The sequence below is a fragment of the Boleophthalmus pectinirostris genome, unplaced genomic scaffold (genome assembly GCF_026225935.1).
Source record: "Boleophthalmus pectinirostris isolate CB_2022bp ecotype Guang Dong unplaced genomic scaffold, ASM2622593v1 HiC_scaffold_8, whole genome shotgun sequence".
NCBI lineage: Eukaryota > Metazoa > Chordata > Actinopteri > Gobiiformes > Gobiidae > Boleophthalmus > Boleophthalmus pectinirostris.
The window spans coordinates 27,236,271-27,260,631 of record NW_026571515.1 but is presented as its reverse complement, the minus strand read 5'-3'; the positions used below and the strand labels follow the sequence as shown (position 1 = coordinate 27,260,631).

Here is a 24,361-nt window from a genome sequence, read left to right as displayed (position 1 = left end):
ACATATTTAGTCCCTACTTCTTCAGATATAAGTAGGCCTATATGAAGTGATTAATTGACTAATTGTGAGTAGACTGTAAAATATGGCATAATCTTAATTGTTACCTGGATTCTACAGACTAAAAGACAAAAACACCTTTATAACAACAGCAGTGGTATTATTGTATCTGTCAAAAAAAAAAAAAAATTAAAAAATAACTTTTTTCACATCAATACCAGTCCTTTACTTTATTTGTAAATATTCTTAATTTAGATGCCTTCAGTCACCACACTTCAAAGTTTATTTGGTTAACTTTTAAAAAATCTTAATGTACAATAGAATAAAATAGTAATCTAATTGAAAAATTGATTGCCGACTTGTTGACTACTAAAATAATTGTCAGCTGCAGCACTATTAATATCCAAATGTCCAAGAATGGCTCACATTGAACTGACTGGTGAGTGGTATGTGCATTTACTGCAGTGTAATTGCCCTGAATGCCTGGACTAATAAATTAAGTGGGCACTGAGCCTGCAGAGTCTAACCCAATGGCTCAATGTCAGCCAAAGCAGCACAAAGAATCTGTTAGTGAAGAGAAATGCCAGGATGCTGTTGTTTTATGTTACGCACAAAATGCCTCCACTTTCCCAGACTATCTCTCCGGCATCTTGTCACTTTAAATATATAACTGTCTAGTAATAACCTTGACTCTGGTGCCCATTACTTTGGCGAGAGCTAAAAATATTGGCATAAGTGTCAGTCTGCAATTGTTTATTTATGTTTGCAGAATAAACATGAAGAAAAGACATTTTGTGTGGAAGTTACAAAAACCTTGCTATAATAATTCCACAAAGATGTATAATAAAAACATTTATTCATTAAACAAGTTAACTTTAACATTTTGGGATAGTGTAATAGCAGCAGTGTTTTTGCCAAATGTTCTTTGCAACCTTTAAAAATCACTCATTAACCTGTAGTTTATCTCACTGATAAATATTTGCCAAAGCAGTACATTAACCAAGTCTGCTGAAAAAGTTGTTTTTATTGGCTGTAGTTTCTTCACCTGACGAGATCTCTGGGGCTTTAAGTAATGACTGCCAAACTGAAGCTGCAGCTGAGACCATGAAACAAGCCATGATCAGCAAACTAAGCTAACTGTAGAAAACTTCTGCTGAAAGAGTCAAAGGAGAAGTAAAGTGTGGCTTTTATGCGGAAGGGCGACATGTGATGGTTCATGCATCCTGCCCACAGTGAGTCTGAGTCAAATGATGATCACTTGAATATTTCATTATTGCAATGGTGAAAAGAATGAGTGATGAAGCAATGGAAACAATGTTATTTATATGTGTTACATTCAGTAAAAAAACCCAAAGGAAACTGTGGGTGAGATGTTTTAACAGCGTGTCAGAGTAAGTACGTAATTTGTGTGCTAAAGTGCCTTCGACTTTGGTTCATTAAATTTTACAGTGAAACAAACGCGTGTGTAATTTTGAAGTTGATCAGGGTTTCATAGTCATTAAATAATCTGAAGTAGTCTGGCAAAATTATTGCACAATGACCTCTAATGATCCCTGGAGGAGCAGCCTAAAGGGACTTTTTTGTTGAAGGAAAAATAAGTACCAAAACATTACAACATTACATTACATATTTTTAAACAATATACATTTTAATATAACCACCTACAAACATCTGTAACAAAAACCCTTCAATACCGATGTAAAAGAGTGTAAAATGAATAGTTCACAGTACTGACACAATATTAAAAATATACACAGCTGCTCCAATGTACTTTAACAGGCATAACAGAAAATACTGGAGTGTTTGGACATTGTCGTAGTATGTAACATTACTCCCTGTACCCACCACTTTGTAACTGTTCTGGTAGAGGGTCTTGATTCCATGAAGATGTTATTGCTATAAAAATATAAAAGCTTTAGAAGTGTAATGCCATATTGTGCAACATTCTAAGCCAAGAAATAACATCTACATGCAGACAAGCCTGCTGCCATAAAAGTTCCACAGTGCACCATTAAAACATAGACATTATGCTTCACTTTAGATTGGAGAGATAGGAGGCACTTTCCATAATAAGGTGACTATGTAGCCCATCCACCACAGTTCAACCTTTGAGTACCGTATGTATTTTTGGTGTCATCTTTCGGTCTGGGCCTGTCCAGTAGTGTCGCCCTCTGCAGTGCCCTCGTTGGATGTACAGCGGGAGCAGCAGCAGCACAGAGCGTTGCAGAGGCGCGAGCGGATGGGACGAGTGAACAGCACAAACATAATGCAGTTGGCCGCTCCCTGAAATGTGTTGCCAATTCCCTGTTGGATCAGACACAAAAATGTAACAATGCCATGTAAAAATTATTATGCTATATAAAGACTGCCTTGTTTATTGCTATGGGTTTGTTATAAATAACAAAATAATTATATACTAAGCTGTAAATAAAAAACATTGGAGGCACACTGACATTTAGTCTTTCAGGCATTAAATCTCTCTTTTGAAATAGGCAGAGGGCACCAATAAAAACATGCAAGCACTAGATTACTTAAAGTGAATCCCTTATATCATTCTTGCAGTAAGCTAGTAATGCAAAACAGACACACAAAATATCTAGGCAATTACAATGGTCAATGACAACGTTGCATAGAAATATATTAAAGGTGCACTGCATTAATATTTTGATAGATTGTTTGCCGCAAGCATGTCTCCATTGCAGTGTTATTGCTTTGCCTAAAATGCTACACAGTATGACATTAAACATCACTATCTAGCACATTTGACAAAGCAATAGCATCTTCTTAGTGACAAACAGGCTGCCTACTCTCAACAACAAAAGTGCACCTTTAAATTAACAAATGCAGTGAAGTGTCCCTCCCTATTGTATCCTTCCTTAAACTATTTTCTCCTTCTATATTCGCTATAAGGACCGTGTTATATATATAGTTGATGATGGATAGCAACCTACGTGCAAAGTGACCAGCAATGGGTGTTGTCTGGCGGTAGAGTTGGCCAACAGCAGAATGAAGCGGACTGTGCTCCAGATCCGGAGGCAGATAAATATTACAGGAATCAGAGTTAACTTCATGTCAGCCATTGATGAGAAGGAGTGAGCTGTGGCACTACTGGCCAAGATGGGACGGTACTCAGCCAAGGCTGCATGCTGCACAAACAAAATGACAATAAATGACTTTTTGGTAGTACATTTTTAAGAAGCAGTGACATTTGCTGATAAAAATGATAAAGAATTGACAAAAATAACTTAATTTAGATCAAATGTCGCTTTAATTGTGGATTGTTGCTTTTCAACAATAATCTGCCTTTAGATACCAAGTTATAAATTGGGTGAACTTCAACAAACTTTACTGATCGGCAAGGGGAATTATTTTGTAGTCAACACATTATTAAAATATAATAACAAAACAGCTAAAATACATGGTAATAACATTAAAAATTATTAGTAAATATTCAGCAAACAAAATACAATAAAATAAATAAGAAAATTAAATCATATGGAATTTGTATGAAAAGACCTAATTATTTACTCCTCCATTGCAACAACTGTAATGTCCTTATCACTGTGGAATTCACCTTTTACTGCATTTTATTAAATGTATTGTCAGAACTCACCGCTATGTGAATATGTCTTTTTATCAATATGTAGAGGACGGGCAGAGTGACATAGGCCAGGAACTCCCAGATCTTTCCAGTCAGAAGCATCCACATAACATGATCTGGAGCCTGGATCTTGACCCAGCACCAGCCCACGGACACCTCAGATGCATCATAGCCAATTTTATTCAAGCACAATGCTGCAACCGTGATGGCCAGAGGAACACCCCAGCTATGGCATAAAAAGCATGGTTAATTAAATTAAAAAAATATAGCAAGAACTTTAGAATATTTAGTCACATGTTAGTCCCAAGAGAGGATTAGATTGTGCTTTGGGGTCAGTTGTCAGTATTCATAACATTGATTCACAAAGTAGCAACTTATTTTATCTACCAGAGGACCTGTATCTCAAAAGGGCAATTGTTTCCATAACAGCAAACTCAAAGCCTGTCTCTTTGCATGATGCATACAAGCCTTAATGAATGGCTCTGTTATGATCCACAAGTCAATAGAGGAGAGGAACAAAATTACCAAGGCAAACATAGACAGCACCAAGGGAAAGCCATGGGGCGGGAATGTTTTGTATCCAGAAATAGATCATTGAGTCCAGTGCCAAATCAGCAAATAGATTTACATAATCAAAATGCAACTGGTTTCATGGCAACACAAAGGATGAAATGTGTAAAACAAATCACTAGTGTTTTTGAATAATGATTATTCCACAAAACAGACTACACAATACAGCTCCATAACGGACTAAAATAGGCTAATAGGGTGCTATTGTTTGTTTAAAAAAAAAAAAAACAAAAAAACATTTGATCAGTCAGGTTATGCCAATACTGAGATTGAAGAATTGAATTTTATATTTCATCCACTCACAGCTGAATAAAGTTGCTAAGTTATGTCATTATTTGTGATTGTCCAATGGGGTTTCAATATAATTATGCTCATTTCATGGCCCATTCATTGTGAAATGATATGTTACCATGGAAACGAGTCTCCTGGCGCTACAAGCCAACGATGCAAGTTTGCGGTTTGTTTTGTCATTTTTACTTTAACTTCTGTTCAACAAACTAACTCTGCCTGTGCCATCTACACTTTTGAAACTGATGTAGTTTAAAAGAAAAAGTTTAAATATTCGATTAGACATTTCCCGTCATGCTCCAGATAAACGCATCCTTTGCACTTGACCTAGCATGTATTTAAGCATTAGAAGAAACAAACTCGCACGTTACCTAATAAGATGAAAAAACAACACCAAACTGTCTGCTCCCCTTTTGTTCGACCTCACGATAAACACGTAGAGGTAAAGAGCGATTGCCACGGTCCAAAAAAACGAGCTGGTGTTGGCGAAGGTGGATATCGCTCCTTGAACCACACAGTCCACCGAGTCCGTGTGGAAAACTTTCCCGACTCCATAGGCGTAGGACACAGCGGAAAACCAGTCCGACACCGAGAGCCACACCAGCAGTTTTCTCGGAGTTGTCCTCAACTCCGGCCAAATAATGTAAGTGATGATGATGAGAGACGAGCCGAGGAAAGACAGCGCGCAGGAGGTCAACACGATCACCTGCTCCGAGAAGAAAACCTCAGTGTGGTTTGCCATTATCCTTCCTCCGCTGGACAACTTCTGCATTCATGGGTCAAAATAACAAGTGCAGAAACATTTGAGCACTCTCTGACAGCCTGACATGTTTAACTATGACTAAACGTCCACGCAGTTAATTCAAATACGAAGTAAGCGTCATATATTTTAAGGAACTGCTTGTGTTTGGTTCAATTCGCTTTAAAAGAAGCCTAACCAAACTTTTCTCTCCTCCTCTCTCCTGCTCTCCGCCCCCTCCTCTTTGCTCCTAGTTGCCCAACCGGAACCAGAGCTCACGTCAGAGTCAGCTGGTGCACGCAGATCTATTTATGGGGTCCTGTGATCTTCACTGTGTGAGGATATGTCACCCAACATGCAAGAAAACGTGACACTGACACCTATATTATACAACGTAGGTATAATATATGGATCTTACGCAATTTCCTTCATATAGGCCAGTTTATTTCTTAAAATATGTATGTTTTGATTCCACATACTGAGGTTGTGTCCTTGGGCTTAACCGGGTTATGCCTCCATACACTGATGATGTGGGGAATGGGTGCTTGATGATGGCACCTGTAGGTGGCAACAACAACAACAACAATAGTAATAATAATAATAATATTATTATTATTATTATTATTATTATTAACAACAACAACAACAATAATAATAATAATACATTGCCTGTTTACCATGTGATCAGTTGATGATTTTATGAAGCAGTATGGTGATATTTAAAATTGATGGCCCATGTAACCTCTACATTGTTCTCATTTCACTGCCTCACTGACCTGGAGTCTACATCTTCCAGGTCAGTTAGTCAGATACTGTAAACCTTTAAGATGTGACCTTGACAGAAAAAAAGCATTTGCAGAAGCAGGTGGAGGGTTCAACACTAGCAGCTTAAAAGATTAGCACTATATCCAACCAAAGTGTTACACAACACAACAAGAGATTAATGAAGAGTAAAATTACTCTTAGTCTGCTGTTGACAAAGGCTGACTTTAAACTTGTGATGTTTAGTCGCTCACAATAAAAGTTGGTAAGAATATATATTATTTTTAGTTTAAAATCATATTTGAAAAAATCATAATTGGCTCAAGACAGGAAATCTATTTTTAATACACTGACAGATTTTCTTATTGCTTAGGCCTCTTATGTTATTTAAATAACTGACTTGTTTAAACAACCATGTTTAGCTTGGAGATGGGTTATTATTATAGCATCATAATGAGTAAATAATACTTTCATGATTAGTAAACTAATAAATAGAACCATTACAGTTCTTTCCTATGACTGAATGTCTTACCACATTCTTGTTTGAATGAAAACAGTAGTGTCAGCATTTATATATATTTAGCTAAAAGGTCACATTGTATCTTATGTTCAATGAGAATGCACTGTAAAGGCAACAGAAAATATATCCCTTCCTTAATTAATTTCTTTCTTTAGGGATCTGAGGCCTCATATAATAAGGTAAATATTATTACAATGTCAGGTAATAAATCACGCTTTGAATTATGCAAAGCAGCATTTCTTTGTTGGCTGATAACTGCGGTCACGAGAGACTTTAAGAGTTAAATTTATGCTGCTGGTCGACCTTGTGGAGAAGCCCCTTTTTACTGCTCCTGCAATGCAGTAGGACTACAGTCTTTATATTTAGGCTTGCACTGAGCACATCCATATTGTCAAAGACTGATAAAACTATATGTAACTTGAAAGTCCCTCCATGTAACAAAGTGCAAGCTGCAGCTGTTTTGTTCAATTATAAGGACCCAACACATTTAGCTGTGGTTTGTGAAACTGAAATTAGTTGGCACCTGGTGTCGCTTTAGATCTGCATTAGCTCTGTCTAATGTCTAATGCAGCATTTACTTAGCAACATTATTTTAAATGGGTAACTATATACTTTGTATTTGTAAACTGACCTTTAATTGTCAAAGAACAACCCATGAACCCATGAAATATACATAAAATAACACAAGTGAAAATCTGTAAATAAATCATTCAACATCATAGAACAAGAGATTCACTAATTTTAATGTTTTCTTGATAATAACAGCAAAAGACAAAATATGTACCATACTTTATCCATTAACTATTGTAATATTTGTACTCCCCAAAACCCAAACCCAAAACTCCACTTTTTAATTGACCTCTATTGTCAATTTCTGGTATGAATAAAAATGAATAAAAATTTTGATCCATACATATTTTGGGTAACCTTTAATATGCTGCAAATATTAAAATACCCATGCACTTGCAACTTAAAACAAGCAATTTCAAGCCATACTTATGAATGATCTTTTTTCAGTTCATCCATAAAAAATGCAGTATTGAATGCAGTATTGATTTTCAGGGGCATGCTGGGAGGCCAGTCACAAGATGGCAGCAGAGGATCATAAAACATGCTGAAAAAGCTTGATGCTTAGATCCAGGTGAAAATATTGTAGATAAAAATGCCATGCTTGAAGTCAATCTCTTTGCATGAGTTCCAGACCATGTTAAATCATCCTGTTGCTTTCCTTAGTGTCCAGCTGATCTCACAGGCCTCTTATTGCGAAGAATTTCTGCGGCAGTATACTTGCTGATTGCTTCGTTCTCACTCCTCACAACAACCAGCTAAGACACTGCCAGAGAAACACCCACAGCAGCCGCATCCAAACAGCCCTCCTCCGTCTCCACTTCCTCCTCTGCTGTGGGACGCCATGCTGTTTGTTAGCCTCACGCTCTCTTCAGTGAGTCTGGTGTTCACAAGTTTCACTCTCTGGTTTTACTGTGACGACTATAAAATTCTCATGGTTGGAGTCCTGTGCCAGCACCTGGGAAGCCATACAAGAAGAAAGTGAAACAGAATTTGAGTTGGATCAAAGTATCAAAAATCATGACAGCGGCTTGGTTTGGAAATAGAATCTGTCTCCTCAGCATTATTAGATGGTCATAATACATTGATGACTCCTCGCTTCACTGCCCACTGTGTATAGGAGCTTGAGGCTAAACAGCTTCTTAATACAAGCCCTCAGTGTGGCTTCTCTTTTAGAGCATAACTTGTCTAAACATCCCCAAAAATAATAATAGACCTGCAATGACTCATGATTCTGTAGCAAGAGTTCAGTTTGATCCCTCTCATCTATTTGTGTGTCCATCTTCTTGTGTCCACAGTACAAGAGCTTTGGTGTCTACGATTGTATTGCTTACTGTGAAGCTATTTCGGGCCGACTGACCATTCCATACTGTCCTGTCCCTGTGGGCTGTGCTTTGCTGACAAGACAAACACGTATAGTGGAGAGAAATCTGCAGTAGAGGTAACAAATGAGGGTGGACAGGGGAGCAGTGAAGGAGAGCTGTACATTAGTGCATATGGGAGGTGAGATCAGAGGCACATTTATGAACAGATGTGAAAGACTGACCTTGGACTGACGCTGTGCTTCAAAGTAATTAAAGAAAAGTTTGAGTGCTGTCACTGCTCTGACCCTTTTGTGTGACAAATTACATTTTTAAGATAATTAATTTGTTAAGAACAATTCATTATCTTCAAAACATCCAGAAATATACATAATTATCATCATAAACTGAACAAATAAATTATTGAAATATATAGTTCTTTGTTTTCCCTGCACAATATACCTTTCAATTCTCATTCATATATAAATGTTCTACTTCGGCTGACACAAGTTGTATTTAGTTAATTGAATAGATGTGTGTCTTGTAGCTAGCTCCCTACACTGAGCGTGCACACTGACAGAAATTCCGTGCTTTGAGGTGGATGTAATCCCTAATGCTGGAATGACAAATGGCAGTGAGAACAGCTCATTGAATGAACAGGTCCAGTGACTGCACAAGACATCAGCACTGGGACAGCAATACACTCCACTTAAATGTCATCATCTTTGAACTGCCTGTGGCCATCCAAATATTTTTCAAAAATGTCAGTCTCAAAGTAATTAAACTGTAACTGAACACAAGCATACAATTTTCTTAGATAGTTTGTGTTTCATTAACAGGCCCAAGGTGACAGAGTAGTTATTCAGTGTACTCTAAATGTATAGCATGTTGTTATACGTTGCAATGCATTATATTTAATATTGATTTAAACCTTGCTTTGTAAGAAATAAATTCTCTTGTGTTTTTAGTACATTTTTCTTTTGACTTAAGATTTAGTGAGGCACTGGACATTCCTGAAGAATTATGGATACTAATACCCAATATTGATCAAATTAGAAATCAGAAGAGGTCAAGAAAATGCGTAACTATTTTAGCAGTTACATTTGAGAAAAGTATTTTTTTACAACTGAAAAAAATATGTATTTGCTCACACATTCGGCCTTTGACAAGTTTACATAGGACCAACTTCACCGTAGCACAAACTGCGTGTCCTCTCCAACCCCAGCACCACCTACACAGTTTGATCTGGATCCTGTCAGCCTCACCATCAGCCCACAGCTCTCCACTCTGCAGCCCGCTCCTTCTCCTCTGCATGTCCCCGCTGCTCCGGTGTCAGCTACAACACCCAGACAGTCATGCTTTCCTGCTCCAAACATAATCATCTTATGCCTAACAATGCCATTAGTATTTAGGCATGCTGCTCAGCAATACCACACATGACAAAAGTTGTGATGGCATGCCTGTTGAGCGCAGGTTTTCACATTAAAATAAAAAAATCTGGTTATTATTTAAAGTTTATTATAATATCCTTAATTGCTTGGATCTGTCTTCTTTTGTTTTGGTTTGATACATGAGTGGCTTGTTGGTAGCTTTCAAAGTGGATTATCCCCTGGTAACCATAAAACAGAGTTGCCCAGTTACTATCTACATGCCTGGTGATGCAAAGGTAAAATACACAAAGCATACAACATAATCTTTACAGTTTTTCATCTATGTTTTAATAAGCCTATTATTAATCGTGTACAGCCACCTACATGTTAAGTAAAAAATAATTAACTCTGTGACCTATTTTTCTTGTTTTGATCTGATTTCTGGCTTGCAATCAATTTCGGTGTCTGGGCTAAACTGTACTTTGTAAGTTCAATGTACACGTTTTAAAAACAAATATTTAACAATGTTTACAGCAAGAATTACTAATAATTACTTTTAATTGTTTGCATTGACTTGCGTTGTAGCTTGTGTATCTCCCTTATAATCAACTATTGTTTGATGCTGTTCCCACTGCATCATGTTAATATATTTCTTTCTCATTTACATAAGTCTACAAATGAATTTCCTCTCAATTTTACATCAGTCAAACTTACTCTTTTACAACTCAAGTGGTTCAGTTTAACATAATGGGATTCAAAAGGTTCCACTATATCCACTTCTCTTTGAAATAGCAACAAATGAATGTCTTAAGAGGAAATTACATATGTGATGTTTCATATTCTTACTCACCAGTCATAGATAGACGCTGTTTCAACCGTCTGAGTGCCCACACTGGTGCTGGCATTGATTGTAGCTTGTAGCGTCCTGTTGGCCACCTCTCAATGTTCTTCCCCAACTCTTGACCACTGGCCTCTGCAGCCTCTCCTCCCTTTTTAAAAGTCTGCTCTCTCTGCTTCAATCCAGCAGTACAAGTCAAGGCATGTCCCAACACGCCACCAACAGCCGGAGCAGGCGATGGAGCCGTCTCCTAGAGGACACACAGAAGGGGAGGAGCCAGGATCAGACAAGGGGGAAGCCCAGAAAAGACCCAGGCAGCAGCGTGACTCAGCCGGCTTCAACTGTGCTCAGCAAAAAGGGCTGAACACATGTGCCATTGACAAGTGAAACACAGGAAGAGCAGAGTGTTTGAGGTAATGAGTGATGCAGCAAAAGCTATTTATATAAGCTAACACAAAGAAATGTAGCAATAGTGTTCACTGATAGACATGTAAAGCCAAAAAAGAGAGTCCATATTAAATGCATGTGCTGTTTAAGATGTTTGAGTCTGTTTTATGTTAGATGCTGTTGTAATTTTATTATTACATTTTTGCCAAATTTGGTACATAATTTGAAATTAAAGAACTAAGAAATCCTTTGAAATGTATTCCCATTCCCACCTTGCAAAACCTTTTCTCCATAAATCCTAAAGATCCGGTTCAAAGTTATGGATATGATGCACTTAAAATTTTTTATATATATATAATTAGAAAAAACAAACAAACAAACAATCAAAAAACAAAACAAAAAACAAAACATAAATATTATTCAAATAAAAATGAAGGCAGTGTGAATCTGCAATACTCTCAAAACAAAGCTGCTGATGCATCTGATCTCCTTGGGATTGCATTGGCAAAAATATGAAACATTTGTAAAATATTAATATTTTCCTTGAGCGCTGTTGTTAAAATAGTTTATTCATGCAGCAGTGGAGCTTTCACACTAAGATAAATGAGCAGTGCATTCTTCTCTTTAGCTTCTGAGGTTTAAGGCCAGAGGTTGATATTGCCGAATCATCACCTTCAATGAGTGCTAATTATGCAGTTACTCTAATGCTAGCCGGATTTTTACGAGAGCAGGGTTCATCACTGCTACAGAGGAAGTTGATCACTAGGCAGATTCTGGGTGCAGCGGCAGGATCCAGCTCAGCAAAACTCACCTGCTTCAGTTTGGCCTGAGACTCGCCGCCTGAGCACCTCTACAGGCACTGAACTGAAGAGTGTGCTGGCCTCACTGCGGCCTGTCAACACTCATGACCTTATCAGGGAGAGCAAAGTCACTATGCTACTACAGCATAGGGCCTTGGGGATTTGTCTATACCCCATAGTCAACAACTAGAATAACTGAACTAATCAAAACTGCAGAAAAGATGCCTGCAAATAGTCACTTTAATTTAAATGAAGTGGTGTCACTGCACAGTACTCAGCTGCAGTACTTTGACTGAGTGCCAGGATTTCAAGAGTTGGCTCTTAATTTATGGAAGCAGGAAGTGTGTGTTTTTGTAGATGAGTGAAATATGGAAGAAGTCTTGGTGCTTTCTTTTTGAGAAGATTATTCTCAACTCTTTGTTAATGAAAGGATCATGTAAAAGTTGGTAATAGGGTCATTTATCCTTGAGCTGCAGTTGAGGCCTCACACATTTGTATCAGTCGAATGGAGTGTGTCCCAGAGGGAGTGAGGAAATAGGAAGGAACCCCTCGCCAGCAAGTTCAATGCTTGCTGCATTGATTACATCATCAGGACTGGAGCTAGAATGCACCATCAAGGGGTGGGGGGCAACCAGCTAATCCCCTCTCTGTCCTTTAAAGTAAGTAATGTTTTGTCCAAATACAGGATGTGTGTGTCTCTTCCTCTGAAGTTAGGCTGAGCCTGGGCCTGTGCTGTAACAGCAGCAGCGCATCACGTGATAGAAGACGTCTGTCAGACTCCCAATGAGCACAGTGTGTGAGTGTGTGAGAGGCCGGCTCACTGCAGGAGCTCAGCTGCTGCAGGACACTGCAGGATCGCAGCCTTTTCTCCCTCCTCTTTTCACTCAGGCAAATTGCTCAAGGAGGATGCTGGGAGCATGTGCTGCATACTTTTTAGAAGGGGAGGGTGTGAGGGAGATGAGGAGGGGGCATTCAAAGAGGTGCAAAGCATGCTGAACCGCTGTGCTGGCCAACTGTACCTCAGAGAGACTACAGTAGAGAAATTGGAGACAAGGAAGGAGGAGGGACGAGGCTAGTTTGGGGGTGGGGGAGGGCAGGAGTGAGGTGCAAGCAACATCAGGTGAGTGCGGCACTTTCCTTTGGCAGCAGCACTGCACTCCCCTAGTGAAACTGCAGATGATGTCAGGCTCCGGATGTGGCTCGGACCTTTAACACACTCTCTGCCTGCTCCTCTTTGCTGCTGCAGAGGACAGAGAGCCAAAGAGAAGACCTGCTCCAAACCCATAAATGTCCAGCTGTGACACTCAGGCCTCACATTTTCAAGGTCTTAGCACAGTTACCTGAGATGAACCCAGGGCCAATGTACCTGCACAATGGCAAATATAATCTGTCTGGGTCAAGAGCACATGTCACCCCTCACCTCCTTGTCACTTTTCCTTTATTATACTTTTCACCTGCGCTGCGTTTTGACAGATATATAGTTCATGCTTAGATGCTAATATTCATATCAAGAAAACTGTTTCTCGAAGACTTTACTGTACTGTGTAAATGGCTTTCCAATGATCTTGCTTGACTTTCTGTTGTCAAACTTTAAATTATTTAAAAACTGTGTTGTGTATTCCAGTTTCACAGATTGCACCAAAGTGTTGCTAGCTGGAGCACAACTTCACTGCTGCACCATAGCTTCACTGTCCCATGCAGGCCACTGTACCCTCTTTGTTATCCCCTATTTCAGTTTCTAGTTAACATTGCGCACAATAGTAATAGGACACTGCGCTGTTACTTGGAAAACTATTACTATAAGCGAATCAAGTATAAGCAGACAACACATGGAAACCAGCGAAGCATGGGACTGTTTATTGAAACTAACACTAAATCAAAAGCTGTCTCTCTGTGCAGACAACTCTTGAGCTTGGTTAAATTTAACTTTTTTTGGCTATAGCTCTAATCTTTGCTATCTGACACTGGTGACTGTTCTCAGCATATACTATGTGTTAAACATAGATGAGAGCAGTAGAGCCTGACCGCTAACTGTCTGCTGCTTGGTAGAAGCTGCTGCAGAGGTAGTGATGAGGCAGAAGCAGCCCGGAGCACTGCAGGCATGCTCCCTGCATTAAACCGCCGCTACTATAGGTAATGTTACAGAAGTGCACTAATATTTATAAAGATGCGGAAACAGCAGGCAGCAAGCATTGTAAAAAGATGAGCTAGAAAAAGACAATGTACTCACAGAGTCCGAACTGTCAGTCTGCAGAGGTACAGGACCAAACTTCTGTAGACTCACTCTGAGCCTCTCGGATGCTACTGATGTGCTTTCATGGCGCGGTAAAGTTGACTGCAGCATTGCCTCCTGAACAGAATGACATTGTTTGCACTCTCTCTCTCTTCCTCTCCTCACCCCTCCTCTCCTGTCCACGCTCCCCCTCCTCTACAGTGCACGCTCGCTGGCAGCACAAACTGCACAGCTCAGCAGTGTTCCCCACTGCCGCAGCAGATCCTGCATGAGCTCTGCGTATCTGTGTGGGATGGGACTTTTAAAGGGGAATGCAACCTCTTGGGTCAGCTCGTGTGCAGATTCCCATTCGCCTCTCCTCCCCATTCTCCTCAGCATCCCCCTCTCGTTTCCTGCTCCACTGACCCCCCAACCATCATCAGTGTAACAGACTCCTACAAGAGCCCCCTCCCCACACCTCAGCCACTTCTATTCATTTTCACACACCAGCAAATCTCTTCTCAGACATGAATGAGAGCACTTCCAGACTCCAGAGATAAGCTGCTTTGTAGCAAGCCATTATTGTCTAAAAAAAGCCATTTCAAATTTGATCTGTGGAAATATGACTATGAAAATATTTTATTTTAAAATCTAATTGAATATTGAGCATTCAGTAGAAAAGACTGCTGTTTACCACAAGCCGCTGGCTGAATTTCTTGCACAGTTGAATGATATTTCATTTCACTCTTAATTGCACATGACGTCAGCACCCTTTGAAACAAAGGAGTAATTATTATTTTATGAATAAAGGACAACATTAAACAAAAAAATCGAAAAGTATGAGTTGTTAAATCTCATTGTTGCAACCTCCAGTATCCAAGATGCACTGCTGTACAAGTACCATCCTGCAGTGCGCTAATGTATAGAAATATCTTGACCAACCAAATTTGTCCTGAGCGCGTTGCACAACTAAGTGTGAGATCATCCATCATTTAGTCAGCCAAAGAGCTTAAACTTCACTTTTTGCTGTCATTTCACTTCAGAGAAATGCTCCTGAAGCTACAATATAATTTTTTTTCTTATGTTGACATATTGTGTGTGCTGCATGTCTGTGAGAATGTGACATTAGCTCCATTATAAATTCCCAGTGTTTGAGGCATTACCCTCTTGGCTGCTTGCTGCAGCAGTGCAGCGCAGCCCTCCACTACTGCAGGGCTGGGGGCTTTTTCATTGACTTTGCTGGGCTACAGTCTCACAATTTGTTCCCTGCTCCTCTGGAATACGCCAAAATAAGAAATATATCTAAAATCTGAAGGTGTTGTTTGAGGTTGATTATGTTGATTTAGACACACTACGATGACGATGGCTGCACCGTAAATAGCTTGTATAGGCCCAATGAAAGGTATTGTTTCCTGAGTCTGCGGTAATGCATCCTGAGCATAACTGAATATTTTTACTCAGGTAAAAGTACAGTTACATGGCTGAGATGAATCAATTACAAGTACAAGTACTACTGCTACTTACGTAAAAGTCTAGATGAATCTTTTATGCAAAAATTAAATGCAGTGTTTCAAAGTCTGTATTTTTTTTCCTGAGCTTTGGCCAATCAGAGCAGGCATTGCAGTACCGTAACGTGCTTTGGTGAAGAAAGAAGTGGCGACAGTGGCAAGACAACTATGGACTAAGATGATTAATACTTGTTAACTAATTATTTGAAATGTTATAAAATTATTATAAATATTATAATAGTATAAGTACATGCTAGAATGCTCAATAACAAGTAAAAAAAAAAAGTATGAATATTCACAGTATTATTTGAGTGACTTTAACTAATTAATCTCCATGCCTGCTCCAAACAAATGGACAGGGCTTGCTATTGGTCAGTGTCTGTGTATTTCACACAGAGTTTTCTGGTGTTAAAAGAGGTAGTTTGCTGCATGTGTGACCTGACCTGCATGCGGTGCGTGCTGCATCCGTCCGAGCATCTGTCCTCTCTGCACTCACTGACTCCAGTAAAAATGCCCCTGCCAGCAGATCTCTCATAGGGGCCTCTCAGTAATGGCATCCCCAGTGATGAATAAGGCATGAGGAGGGGCCCTTTTACATGTCCTATTAGATTACCTAGCTGAGTTTTACCTGGCGACTGTCACCTCATCGCTCCGGGCTCCCACTCCTCTTAATATTTTCTCTTGTTAGCTGAGCAAGTGCAGACTCATAGATCATGTTAGCACAGTAAGTTAAGTCATTTGTGTAGCTCAGCAGATGTTATGATTTTTTAAATTTATGAAATTATGACTAGTAATGTATCTTAGTATCTGAATAGATGCTAGTACAGGTTGTAAGTACTGAGAGCTCTGTTATCCACAACTACACTGCTTAAATTGTAGTTGTCCATTTATCATCATTGCTTTGTTTGGACAATGCACATTCCTGTGAAATCTGTGTCTTCAGAAGTTCTTCTCAGATGCTCTCAGTCTGACTGATTCGACTGGTCTATCATTATTTCAAATTTCTTTGATTTAAAAACAAAGTACCCATATAAGGATAAATATATTACCAGATTATGTTAGATTTATGTAAAATGACTTAAAAGTAAATACCAAAACCAATGTGGTGGTGATGCATATGAAACAGTGGTTGAAACACAGCTACTACTACATAGTTTTTCTATACTTCCATTGAAGGCATCATTCACACTGGCAGGTTGTCACTACAGGTTGTTGTCAAAGTCTAAAGTCATATTAAATTTGCCATGTAAATGTGATGCCCATTGATTTGAAAAGGTGCGGTCTTGATGTCTGGACATATAGAGATAATGAAGTTGACTGCTGTGGTCTGTGAGTGTACGTGTGTCTGTCTTTTTTGCCATTCACAGCCTATTTCTCGTTGTCATTGATCTGTCCGGAAAAGATAATAGACACATTGACTCTGATAGCTCAGCAGCTTGTTTGGTGTACACATCAATTCAGACTAATTCTCTATAGTACTCTGTCAAGTAGCAGAATTGCCTTGACTGTTGACTGACTCTTGGGCCTTCAACCCAGTAGATTTTAAAGCTGTTTCTTTTTGTCTTTTACTTTCTTTGCCTCCTAAAATCTCGAGATTTTTCTGTATATTGTCTTTCACTTTGTTATGTCTGTGATTGTCTGACTTTCTTTTTTGGTCAAACCGATAAATAATAAACATGTCTGAAGGCCACGTGAGTTGAAAACTGCTCACCATAGGTGCAGAAGCTGAAGGTGAACACTAATAGGCTATATAATGTTGTACCAGTCATTAGGTGCAACAATAGATTTATAATTTTTTCACCATTCTCACTGTAAATGATGGAGCAGTAGAACGATATTATGGAGCTTGTGAACTTGTGACAGCTGCGGCTCGTCTGTCAGCTGTGAGTGTCAGCAGCAGCCTGTCTGCCATAGTCTGCCCCTCTCTCTCCTCCAGCACAAGGTAGAGATCAGGCTGCCGAGACGAGCTGCAGAGGAAAGCTCTTTCTATTCAGAGGAGCGGAAAGTCAGCTACACCACTGCATTGTCAAACACAGTTTTTTTCTAAAATGTGAGAGAATGTTCTACAAAAAACAACAAAAAAGTAAAAATATGTTTAAAGCATGTAATATCCTTTGCAATATATGTCTGCAGAAGAATAAAATTTTAGTTTATTACTGTTTATTACATAGAAATTTTATTCCAGATTTATTATTCTTAAATACTGTAAAAAGTAAAATTGATACTACATGAGGAGATTGCTAAACACATGCATCTTAGATTGCATTGGATTTATGATGCAGAGCACAGACTTAAGTTAAGCAAGGGATGTTTCTGTAAGGGAAAGTTGTTGTATGGGGCAGCAGTGACAATCTTCTAAAATCAGAAACCCATTCAGGAAATAGAAAAGCAGAAAGATCATATTGTAATGATTTAGCAGCCTAAAATAACCCTTAGGAAGGGGCGATGGTGCAGCAGTAGCATATGCGCTTGTATTGAACATGTCTGGCACTTTTATACTTTTGATATATCCTCTCCTTTCAGTTGTGTGCAACTGTCATAGTTAAATTGATCATCTGGAAGGCTGTTAAGGACTTTCCAGCACTGAAAGTCATCTTTTATCAGGAGCTGCTGCAGTTGTCTGTCTAATGCACTTTTTATCAAAATAACAAATATCTAATAACAGTACAACTGGTTTATCTAATCTAATCCACAGTATGCTTTCTACTTATCTCTCTGTTTTCCAGGTTTATGAGGGCTGCAGCATTCCCCAATGCAGTGCCTGTCATCTCAAAGTGTGCATTGACTCCTGGCCTACATTCAGGACTGCATTTGTTATCATAACAGACACACAGCACACAGCAGGCACGAAGAGGTCATATTGGCTGATCTGTATTTACCTGCTGATGTCTGTGCCTGCTTGTTTTAAAGCACAGTGGACAGAGACTATGCGCTGTGTTCTGGTGTGTGTGTGTGTCTTCTGGTCATTGTCATAAACTAGACAGGAGTATGAGTTCTTTTACCAGAGGGTAAACGTGGGTACATCTTAATCTCCATGCAAGAAGCGCATTTCGATCAAAAAAAAAACCAAAAAACACACACACGCATACAATTTGTATTTAATCTTCTTCATGTTGTTTTACGTGATTAATAAATCAGCTGTAACACAGTTGGACAGGGGTGGAATGTTGATAGTAAAACAGTAGTAGTAAATAGTAGTAAAAATAACTTGTCAATGAGGATTACTATGATAATAAATAATATGAATAATATATAGTTATTTGTACTGTACTGCACTGTACTGTATTATGAATTGTTATAATTATTATATTAATTATTCAAGCCTTTTCATTAAAATTTTCACAACTTACAGGTATCTATGATCACATCGGTGAGATTGCCTCTCTGAATTGTAAATCACAGACATCAGGGGATTTAAAACCTTAATGCTCTACAGTCCAGATTGTGCACATGGGCCCAACCAATGAGACATAAATAAGGAATTTATAATGTATAATTGGGCACGACTGTTTTGAGTTTCAGATGCACAAATATATTGTATACAGTTGAAAAGTACCTAAACTCTGGTGGCTGCTCGTTTTGAGAGTACTGTCTTATTCCACAGGCCCAGACCACCTAAAGCTAATGGAAGCATGAAAAAGATTTAAAAGTAAAAGTAAGTAAAAGTTGTTCTACTTGTTATAGTGAATTATGTCCTTCAAAATGTCATATTGTATTGTAAATCTGTTGTCCAGCTGAGAACCATACAATGAAGCATTGGCAGCAGCCGTGCATAAAGGGCCTGAGACCGGAGACTTTGGAATTTCACAGTGCTAACAACACATATATTGTTATTTAAAAGTATAATTTAAGTTTATAATTATTTCCTGACCTGCTGTCTCCCCTCTGCAGCTCCCCCCATGTGGGCGCATTCCCACCTGGGACCCCTCCTCAGAGGTGTGTGGCATTCCCTCTGCTGATCGCCTTGTGTTTTAGCAGCAATGCACCATTCAAGCCTGCAGGCAACTTGACAAACGAGCCGCGATGTGAACAGAGGGGGATGCTCGTACTGCAGCACACATCCTGTCCCATCCACTTCCCCCCCGTCCTGCAGTGGTGCACCTTTTCAGACCCAATCTGCTGCTCTAGCCCACAACGGTAATCACAATCACATAAATGCAAGGACATTCATGACAATGACTACAAATCTGTGTAAAAAATAAAATATAGTTTATAGCCATCGTAGCAGCAATTACAGCTTTTGATGAATCTTAGCTTTTATCTTTTTCCTACTTGCTACAATTATTTAGCTATACTGTAATAATACTGTGATAATATCACAGTTTGTCCTTGAAATGCCACAGCCAATAATTCCTAAAGGATCACTACAAATGATCTTATCATATTTTGAAATGTATTATATAAATATTTTATATATTTAAATATATTTTGTTTAATGTAGAATAAATAACCAGATAATTCTGTTACCTTTCATCTTCAACTTCACAGCTGATACAGTAATTTTTTTTAAACATCATTTGAAAGTCTACACTTCTGTATATTTTATATAACTTATAATAGGACAAGATATCCATTCTGTGAAAATTTCTTTGATTTGAGAAAATAGTAAAGACACATTAATAGTATAAATCAATTTATTCTATCGATTGCTGCTATCTATATACCATACCAGATTGAATGGTTCATGTTTCAAGCTGGTTGTTATCTGATCTGTCTTTCACCTATAATGTGAATTCAAGTCCCAAAAAAGACATGCGTGTTTATTCTAGTATGCTGTACAGTATAGCTCTTGTGAACATAAACCACTTTGCTGCTGATCTGATCTTCTGTCTTCTTCAACCACAGCTATACCATCCACTTGAGGACAGCAGCCATCCACCCACAAACTGCATCCCAGAACCATGGTCTGACGCAGCACGCGATCATTCACCTTGGCTGCCTGCTCCGCTCTCCCTTAACTTGGCGCAGCTGTCCACACATAGCCCCCACCCCCTCCACTGGCTCAGCCCCCCATGCCCCCCACCCATCCCAACAGCAGCAGTAGGCAGTGAGTGGGGCGTACTATCGATCCTGCTGAAATGATGGTTTCTAAAAGGGAGGCAGTAAGCATGTCTGCGCTCCCCTCCTCCACTGTACAAGGGGGCCCGAGATATCACCCAGCTCAGCACATTGCGCCATTGCTGCATGGGAAAATGGGATTTTTTCTCCAGCAGACGAGCTGAGGGGAAGGTAATTCTATCCGCACAGATGTGTTTCCTATCAAGGTTGTAAAATGAGCCGCATTACCTTCACTCCTCCCCTGACACACTGGACAAATAAGGTCATTTTTATTCGCTTAATTCCCAGAGCTATGACATGAAAAGCCAATCTAAAGTTGCAGAGAATGGATGGAAAGAAAATTAAACAATCAACTTTCTTCGCTTGATGTTTTCATAATAATTTGATTCAGAACATAAATTACTCATTTAACTATTTCAATTGAGAAAGCCAGTGTTGTAGCGCAAGGCTCTGTGAACTGTGCTTGAGAAACCACTAGATGGCGTCAGTTTATTAGGTTCTACCACTAATCTGGGTGACGGATGTTGGACATACTTAGACAGAGCAGTAGGGTTTATCCTTACTTTTTTTAATTGAAGAAAGAATGTCAACATGTTACCATTTAGGTTAGGAAAATCCTATATTGTAATATTTGATCATCTTTGGTAATTAATTTCAGTAGCGGCACGTAACAAAGTAAAAGTAGTAAAGTACTGTACTTAAGTATAAATTTTAGGTATCTGTCCTTTATATTTTTGAACAGGACTGAAAAGTGAAAGTATTTTTTATTATTGTTTGAGAACTGCTCAAAAGGCTGAGGGTTTGAGCAAACAAAAATATAAGATATAAGAAAATAAATACAAGAAAAATGGAAAAAAGACAACACAATTCAGCACAAATCTTTATCAAAATCACTACATTTGAAACTTCTGTTATTATAAGCATAAGAATAAAAAAGAAGCTCTTCTTATAAGAATAAGAAAAAGAATAAAAAAGAAGCTCACTGCTCTCCACGAAAGCCTGGCAGCACAAATGAACCAGCTGCTAAGGGATGGGACTCACCCTGAATGGCTAACCCAAGGGCGTACGACTTGATCCTGAAGGATCCCTCAAAGGGTGCAGTCCCATCCAACTATCGGCCAATAACCTGCCCATGGTGCCCGTGGTGATCGGAGCACTTGGGGCCGTAACCCCCAAACTGGAAGAGTGGCTACAGCAGATACCGGGAAAAACAATGGACATCTCAGTCCAGAAAAGTGCAGTACTAGGAACAGCAAAGATACTGCACCGAACTCTCAGGCTCCCAGGCCTCTGGTAGAGGACCTGAGCTGGATGAGGCTGAGAGAGACCATTTTGTAGTTAAAAATGTACTTGGGAGACTGTTTTTAGAGTTATTAGAAAAAGGAGAAGTTGTTTTGGATTTGGCAACAATGCGCCTTACAAGTATATAGCAACAAAATGGCATAAAAACAGGTTTGAGCTCACACACAACAGATTCACAATAGCACTTAAATAAGAAATCCCCTGTATGTCCTGAATGAGGCCTGTGTGTAAAGAGTGGAGTTGCTTGTGTTACTGCAGAGTTCAGCTATGTGGGCAGTTTATGTTTCTGTGAGGTCACACCGGCTGACACTCAGACATTTTCACACAAAGAGTTTGAACCAGCCCCATGTTAAACTCAACTATAGGCTTAATTATCAGCTCTTTTGTTTTGTACATTTGCCTTAATAATTGTAGACATTTTTGTACCCACAGGCAGCGGATCTGTGGACCTAAGTAGAATAGCTAATTTGTGATCATTTTAAAGTTTGTCTGTTCCATCTTTTTGGTTTGGTTTGTATAATATGTACAGTTGTATTTATGCCCCATCTATAACTTTGGTGTTTTCTCTTGGTTTACTTGTTTATTTATGTCTCTCTGACAATATTTCTTTCTGTTTGAAAAGCATCTTTGAGTGCCGAAAAGTGCTTATATAAGTCTGATGTATTATAATTTTGTATTGAATTTTATTGTGAACCACTGGCATAATCTATATGCAGCATGTTTGATTTCACATGGATCAATAGGTCACCTCAGTGAGTCTATCCAAAGTTCTCATCATCAAGTATTTTCAGTAGCCTGTTAATTACATTTTTGTTCTTTAACCAGCATCAGGGACACTTCACAAACCTAAAGGTCAACCCAACAACAAAGTTTCACTGTATCCAGGGTCATGCTCTGACCACAGCTCATCACAAATGAGGACTGAATGCTAGTTTTTCTCCTATCATGTCTCCAGGCTACTCCATAGTTTCAATAATTATCCAAGATACAGAGAAAGCACAACAGATTTGAAATTTGCTGACGTTTACACGTTTAATGTGCAGACTTAGATAACCCCATGAATTCTCTAGTCTCTCTCTGGAAAATTTTTCATATAATGAAGAGCTGTTTTGTTCAACAATAACACTGCCAGATAATGAGGATGACATGCCTGGACCCACTTCTAAGAATTGTTTTCTAATATTGACCATCACTAGGCTCCTCAAAGGTTCACATGACTAGGACATCATAACTAAAGGCTAGGACAACAAGAACTGTTTCTGCAGTATGTTATGTCATAATAGCCTATCTGGAGTGATAATTGAGTTATTTGAAAAGATATGTCATCTGACAAGACAGGAGTAACCATTGAAGAAAGTTGCTGTTTTTTTTTTTTTTTTGTTTGTTTGTTTTTTTCCATTACAAAGAGAAAAAACACCGACCAGCTGAATTTTTAAAGATGGGTGGGACTATGGGTGGAACTATGTTGAATTATGGCCAATTTTCCATAGAAGCATTGTTCCACTGACATAATTTTAGACAAATATCTATATTGAATTTTTCATGAATCACCCCAAAAACCTGTAGAACCCTAAATTGATCTGATGGTGAAAGAAGTAAACGCAGATAATTATTAATTAAAGGTAGCCTGTTTCTCACAATATTTCACATCAACTAACATCCCATCGATTAAAGACAGGCATAATACCATATTTTGTTATTGCTGTTATTATATGTTTGATTAATTTGACAAAAGCAAACTGTTTGAAACAGCAGTGCTTATGATTATTGTCCAAACATGTATCCGTCGGTGCCTTTGGGGAGGTCCTAATCTCACAGAGCAGCAGCTGTGAGCATTTGACCACGTGACTCGGAGATGTTAGCGAGCAGCCATCATTTCACCTAATTCATGTCGAGCCCGGAGAGCTAAAGGTAAAGCAGCGGGGAAGCCCTTTACCTGCGATGGAGTAGAACCGTCAAGATCCGCTCCGCTCCTCACCGGACCCGTGCCTTCAGTCGCTTCACAACTCTGCCAGGTTTGTCCTTTGAAACGTGAATTTTGCTTGTTTGTTCACACGAGGTGATACAGGCGGAGGCGCTGTCTCTTGGCTTACATCATGTACATAATAAATGCAAAAAGAAACACCCGCAGTCTGTTTTCCACCGGTTTCCTGTCTACGTGAGGCATTAGCTCGCTATATGTTTGTGGCTAAATGCTAACACTTGCTGTTCTGGCTCTGTTCGTTTGTATGATCTCTGGTTATAAACAAAATAAACACTCTGAAACATGTGAGTCGTTTTGTAGAAGTCCAAACACATGTCTCGGGCAGAACCGAGCCGCTCGTTTACCGGGTCCTCGTGTCCCGCTGAAGCTCTGTAATGTTAACTCAGGCTAACATTAGGCACGCTTCAAAGGGTTAACTACTCGAGGCCCGTACAAACTCACATGCTGTAGTAGTAGGTACACCGAGCCAAATCTGCTGCACACCTGCCCTTCACAAAATCATTCAGTAACGTGGAATGTAGGTAGTGGCCAATTTACACTGTGCAATAGAAACCAAT

General features: G+C 39.1%; 1 protein-coding gene across 1 annotated transcript; it reads right to left on the bottom strand.

Moving 5' to 3' along the window:
* Window positions 1-836: 836 nt before the first annotated feature.
* On the bottom strand, window positions 837-5,405 carry gpr157 (G protein-coupled receptor 157). The gene is made up of 4 exons (XM_020929980.2): window positions 4,828-5,405; window positions 3,611-3,824; window positions 2,949-3,143; window positions 837-2,301 (listed from the first exon to the last, which is right to left on the bottom strand). Exons 1-4 carry the CDS (start codon window positions 5,226-5,228, stop codon window positions 2,131-2,133), a joined length of 981 nt encoding a protein of 326 aa, XP_020785639.1. The 5' UTR covers window positions 5,229-5,405; the 3' UTR covers window positions 837-2,130.
* Window positions 5,406-24,361: the final 18,956 nt, after the last annotated feature.

What these genes read in the sequence shown, in the direction of transcription:
- gpr157 (XM_020929980.2), bottom strand. Translation starts at nt 5,228, where the DNA reads ATGCAGAAGTTGTCCAGCGGAGGAAGGATAATGGCAAACCACACTGAG. An exon ending in AAAGACATATTCACATAGCG is followed by an intron (nt 3,144 to 3,610) that starts GTGAGTTCTGAC and finishes TTGTTTGTGCAG; the next exon opens with CATGCAGCCTTGGCTGAGTA. An exon ending in CATTGCTGGTCACTTTGCAC is followed by an intron (nt 2,302 to 2,948) that starts GTAGGTTGCTAT and finishes CTGATCCAACAG; the next exon opens with GGAATTGGCAACACATTTCA.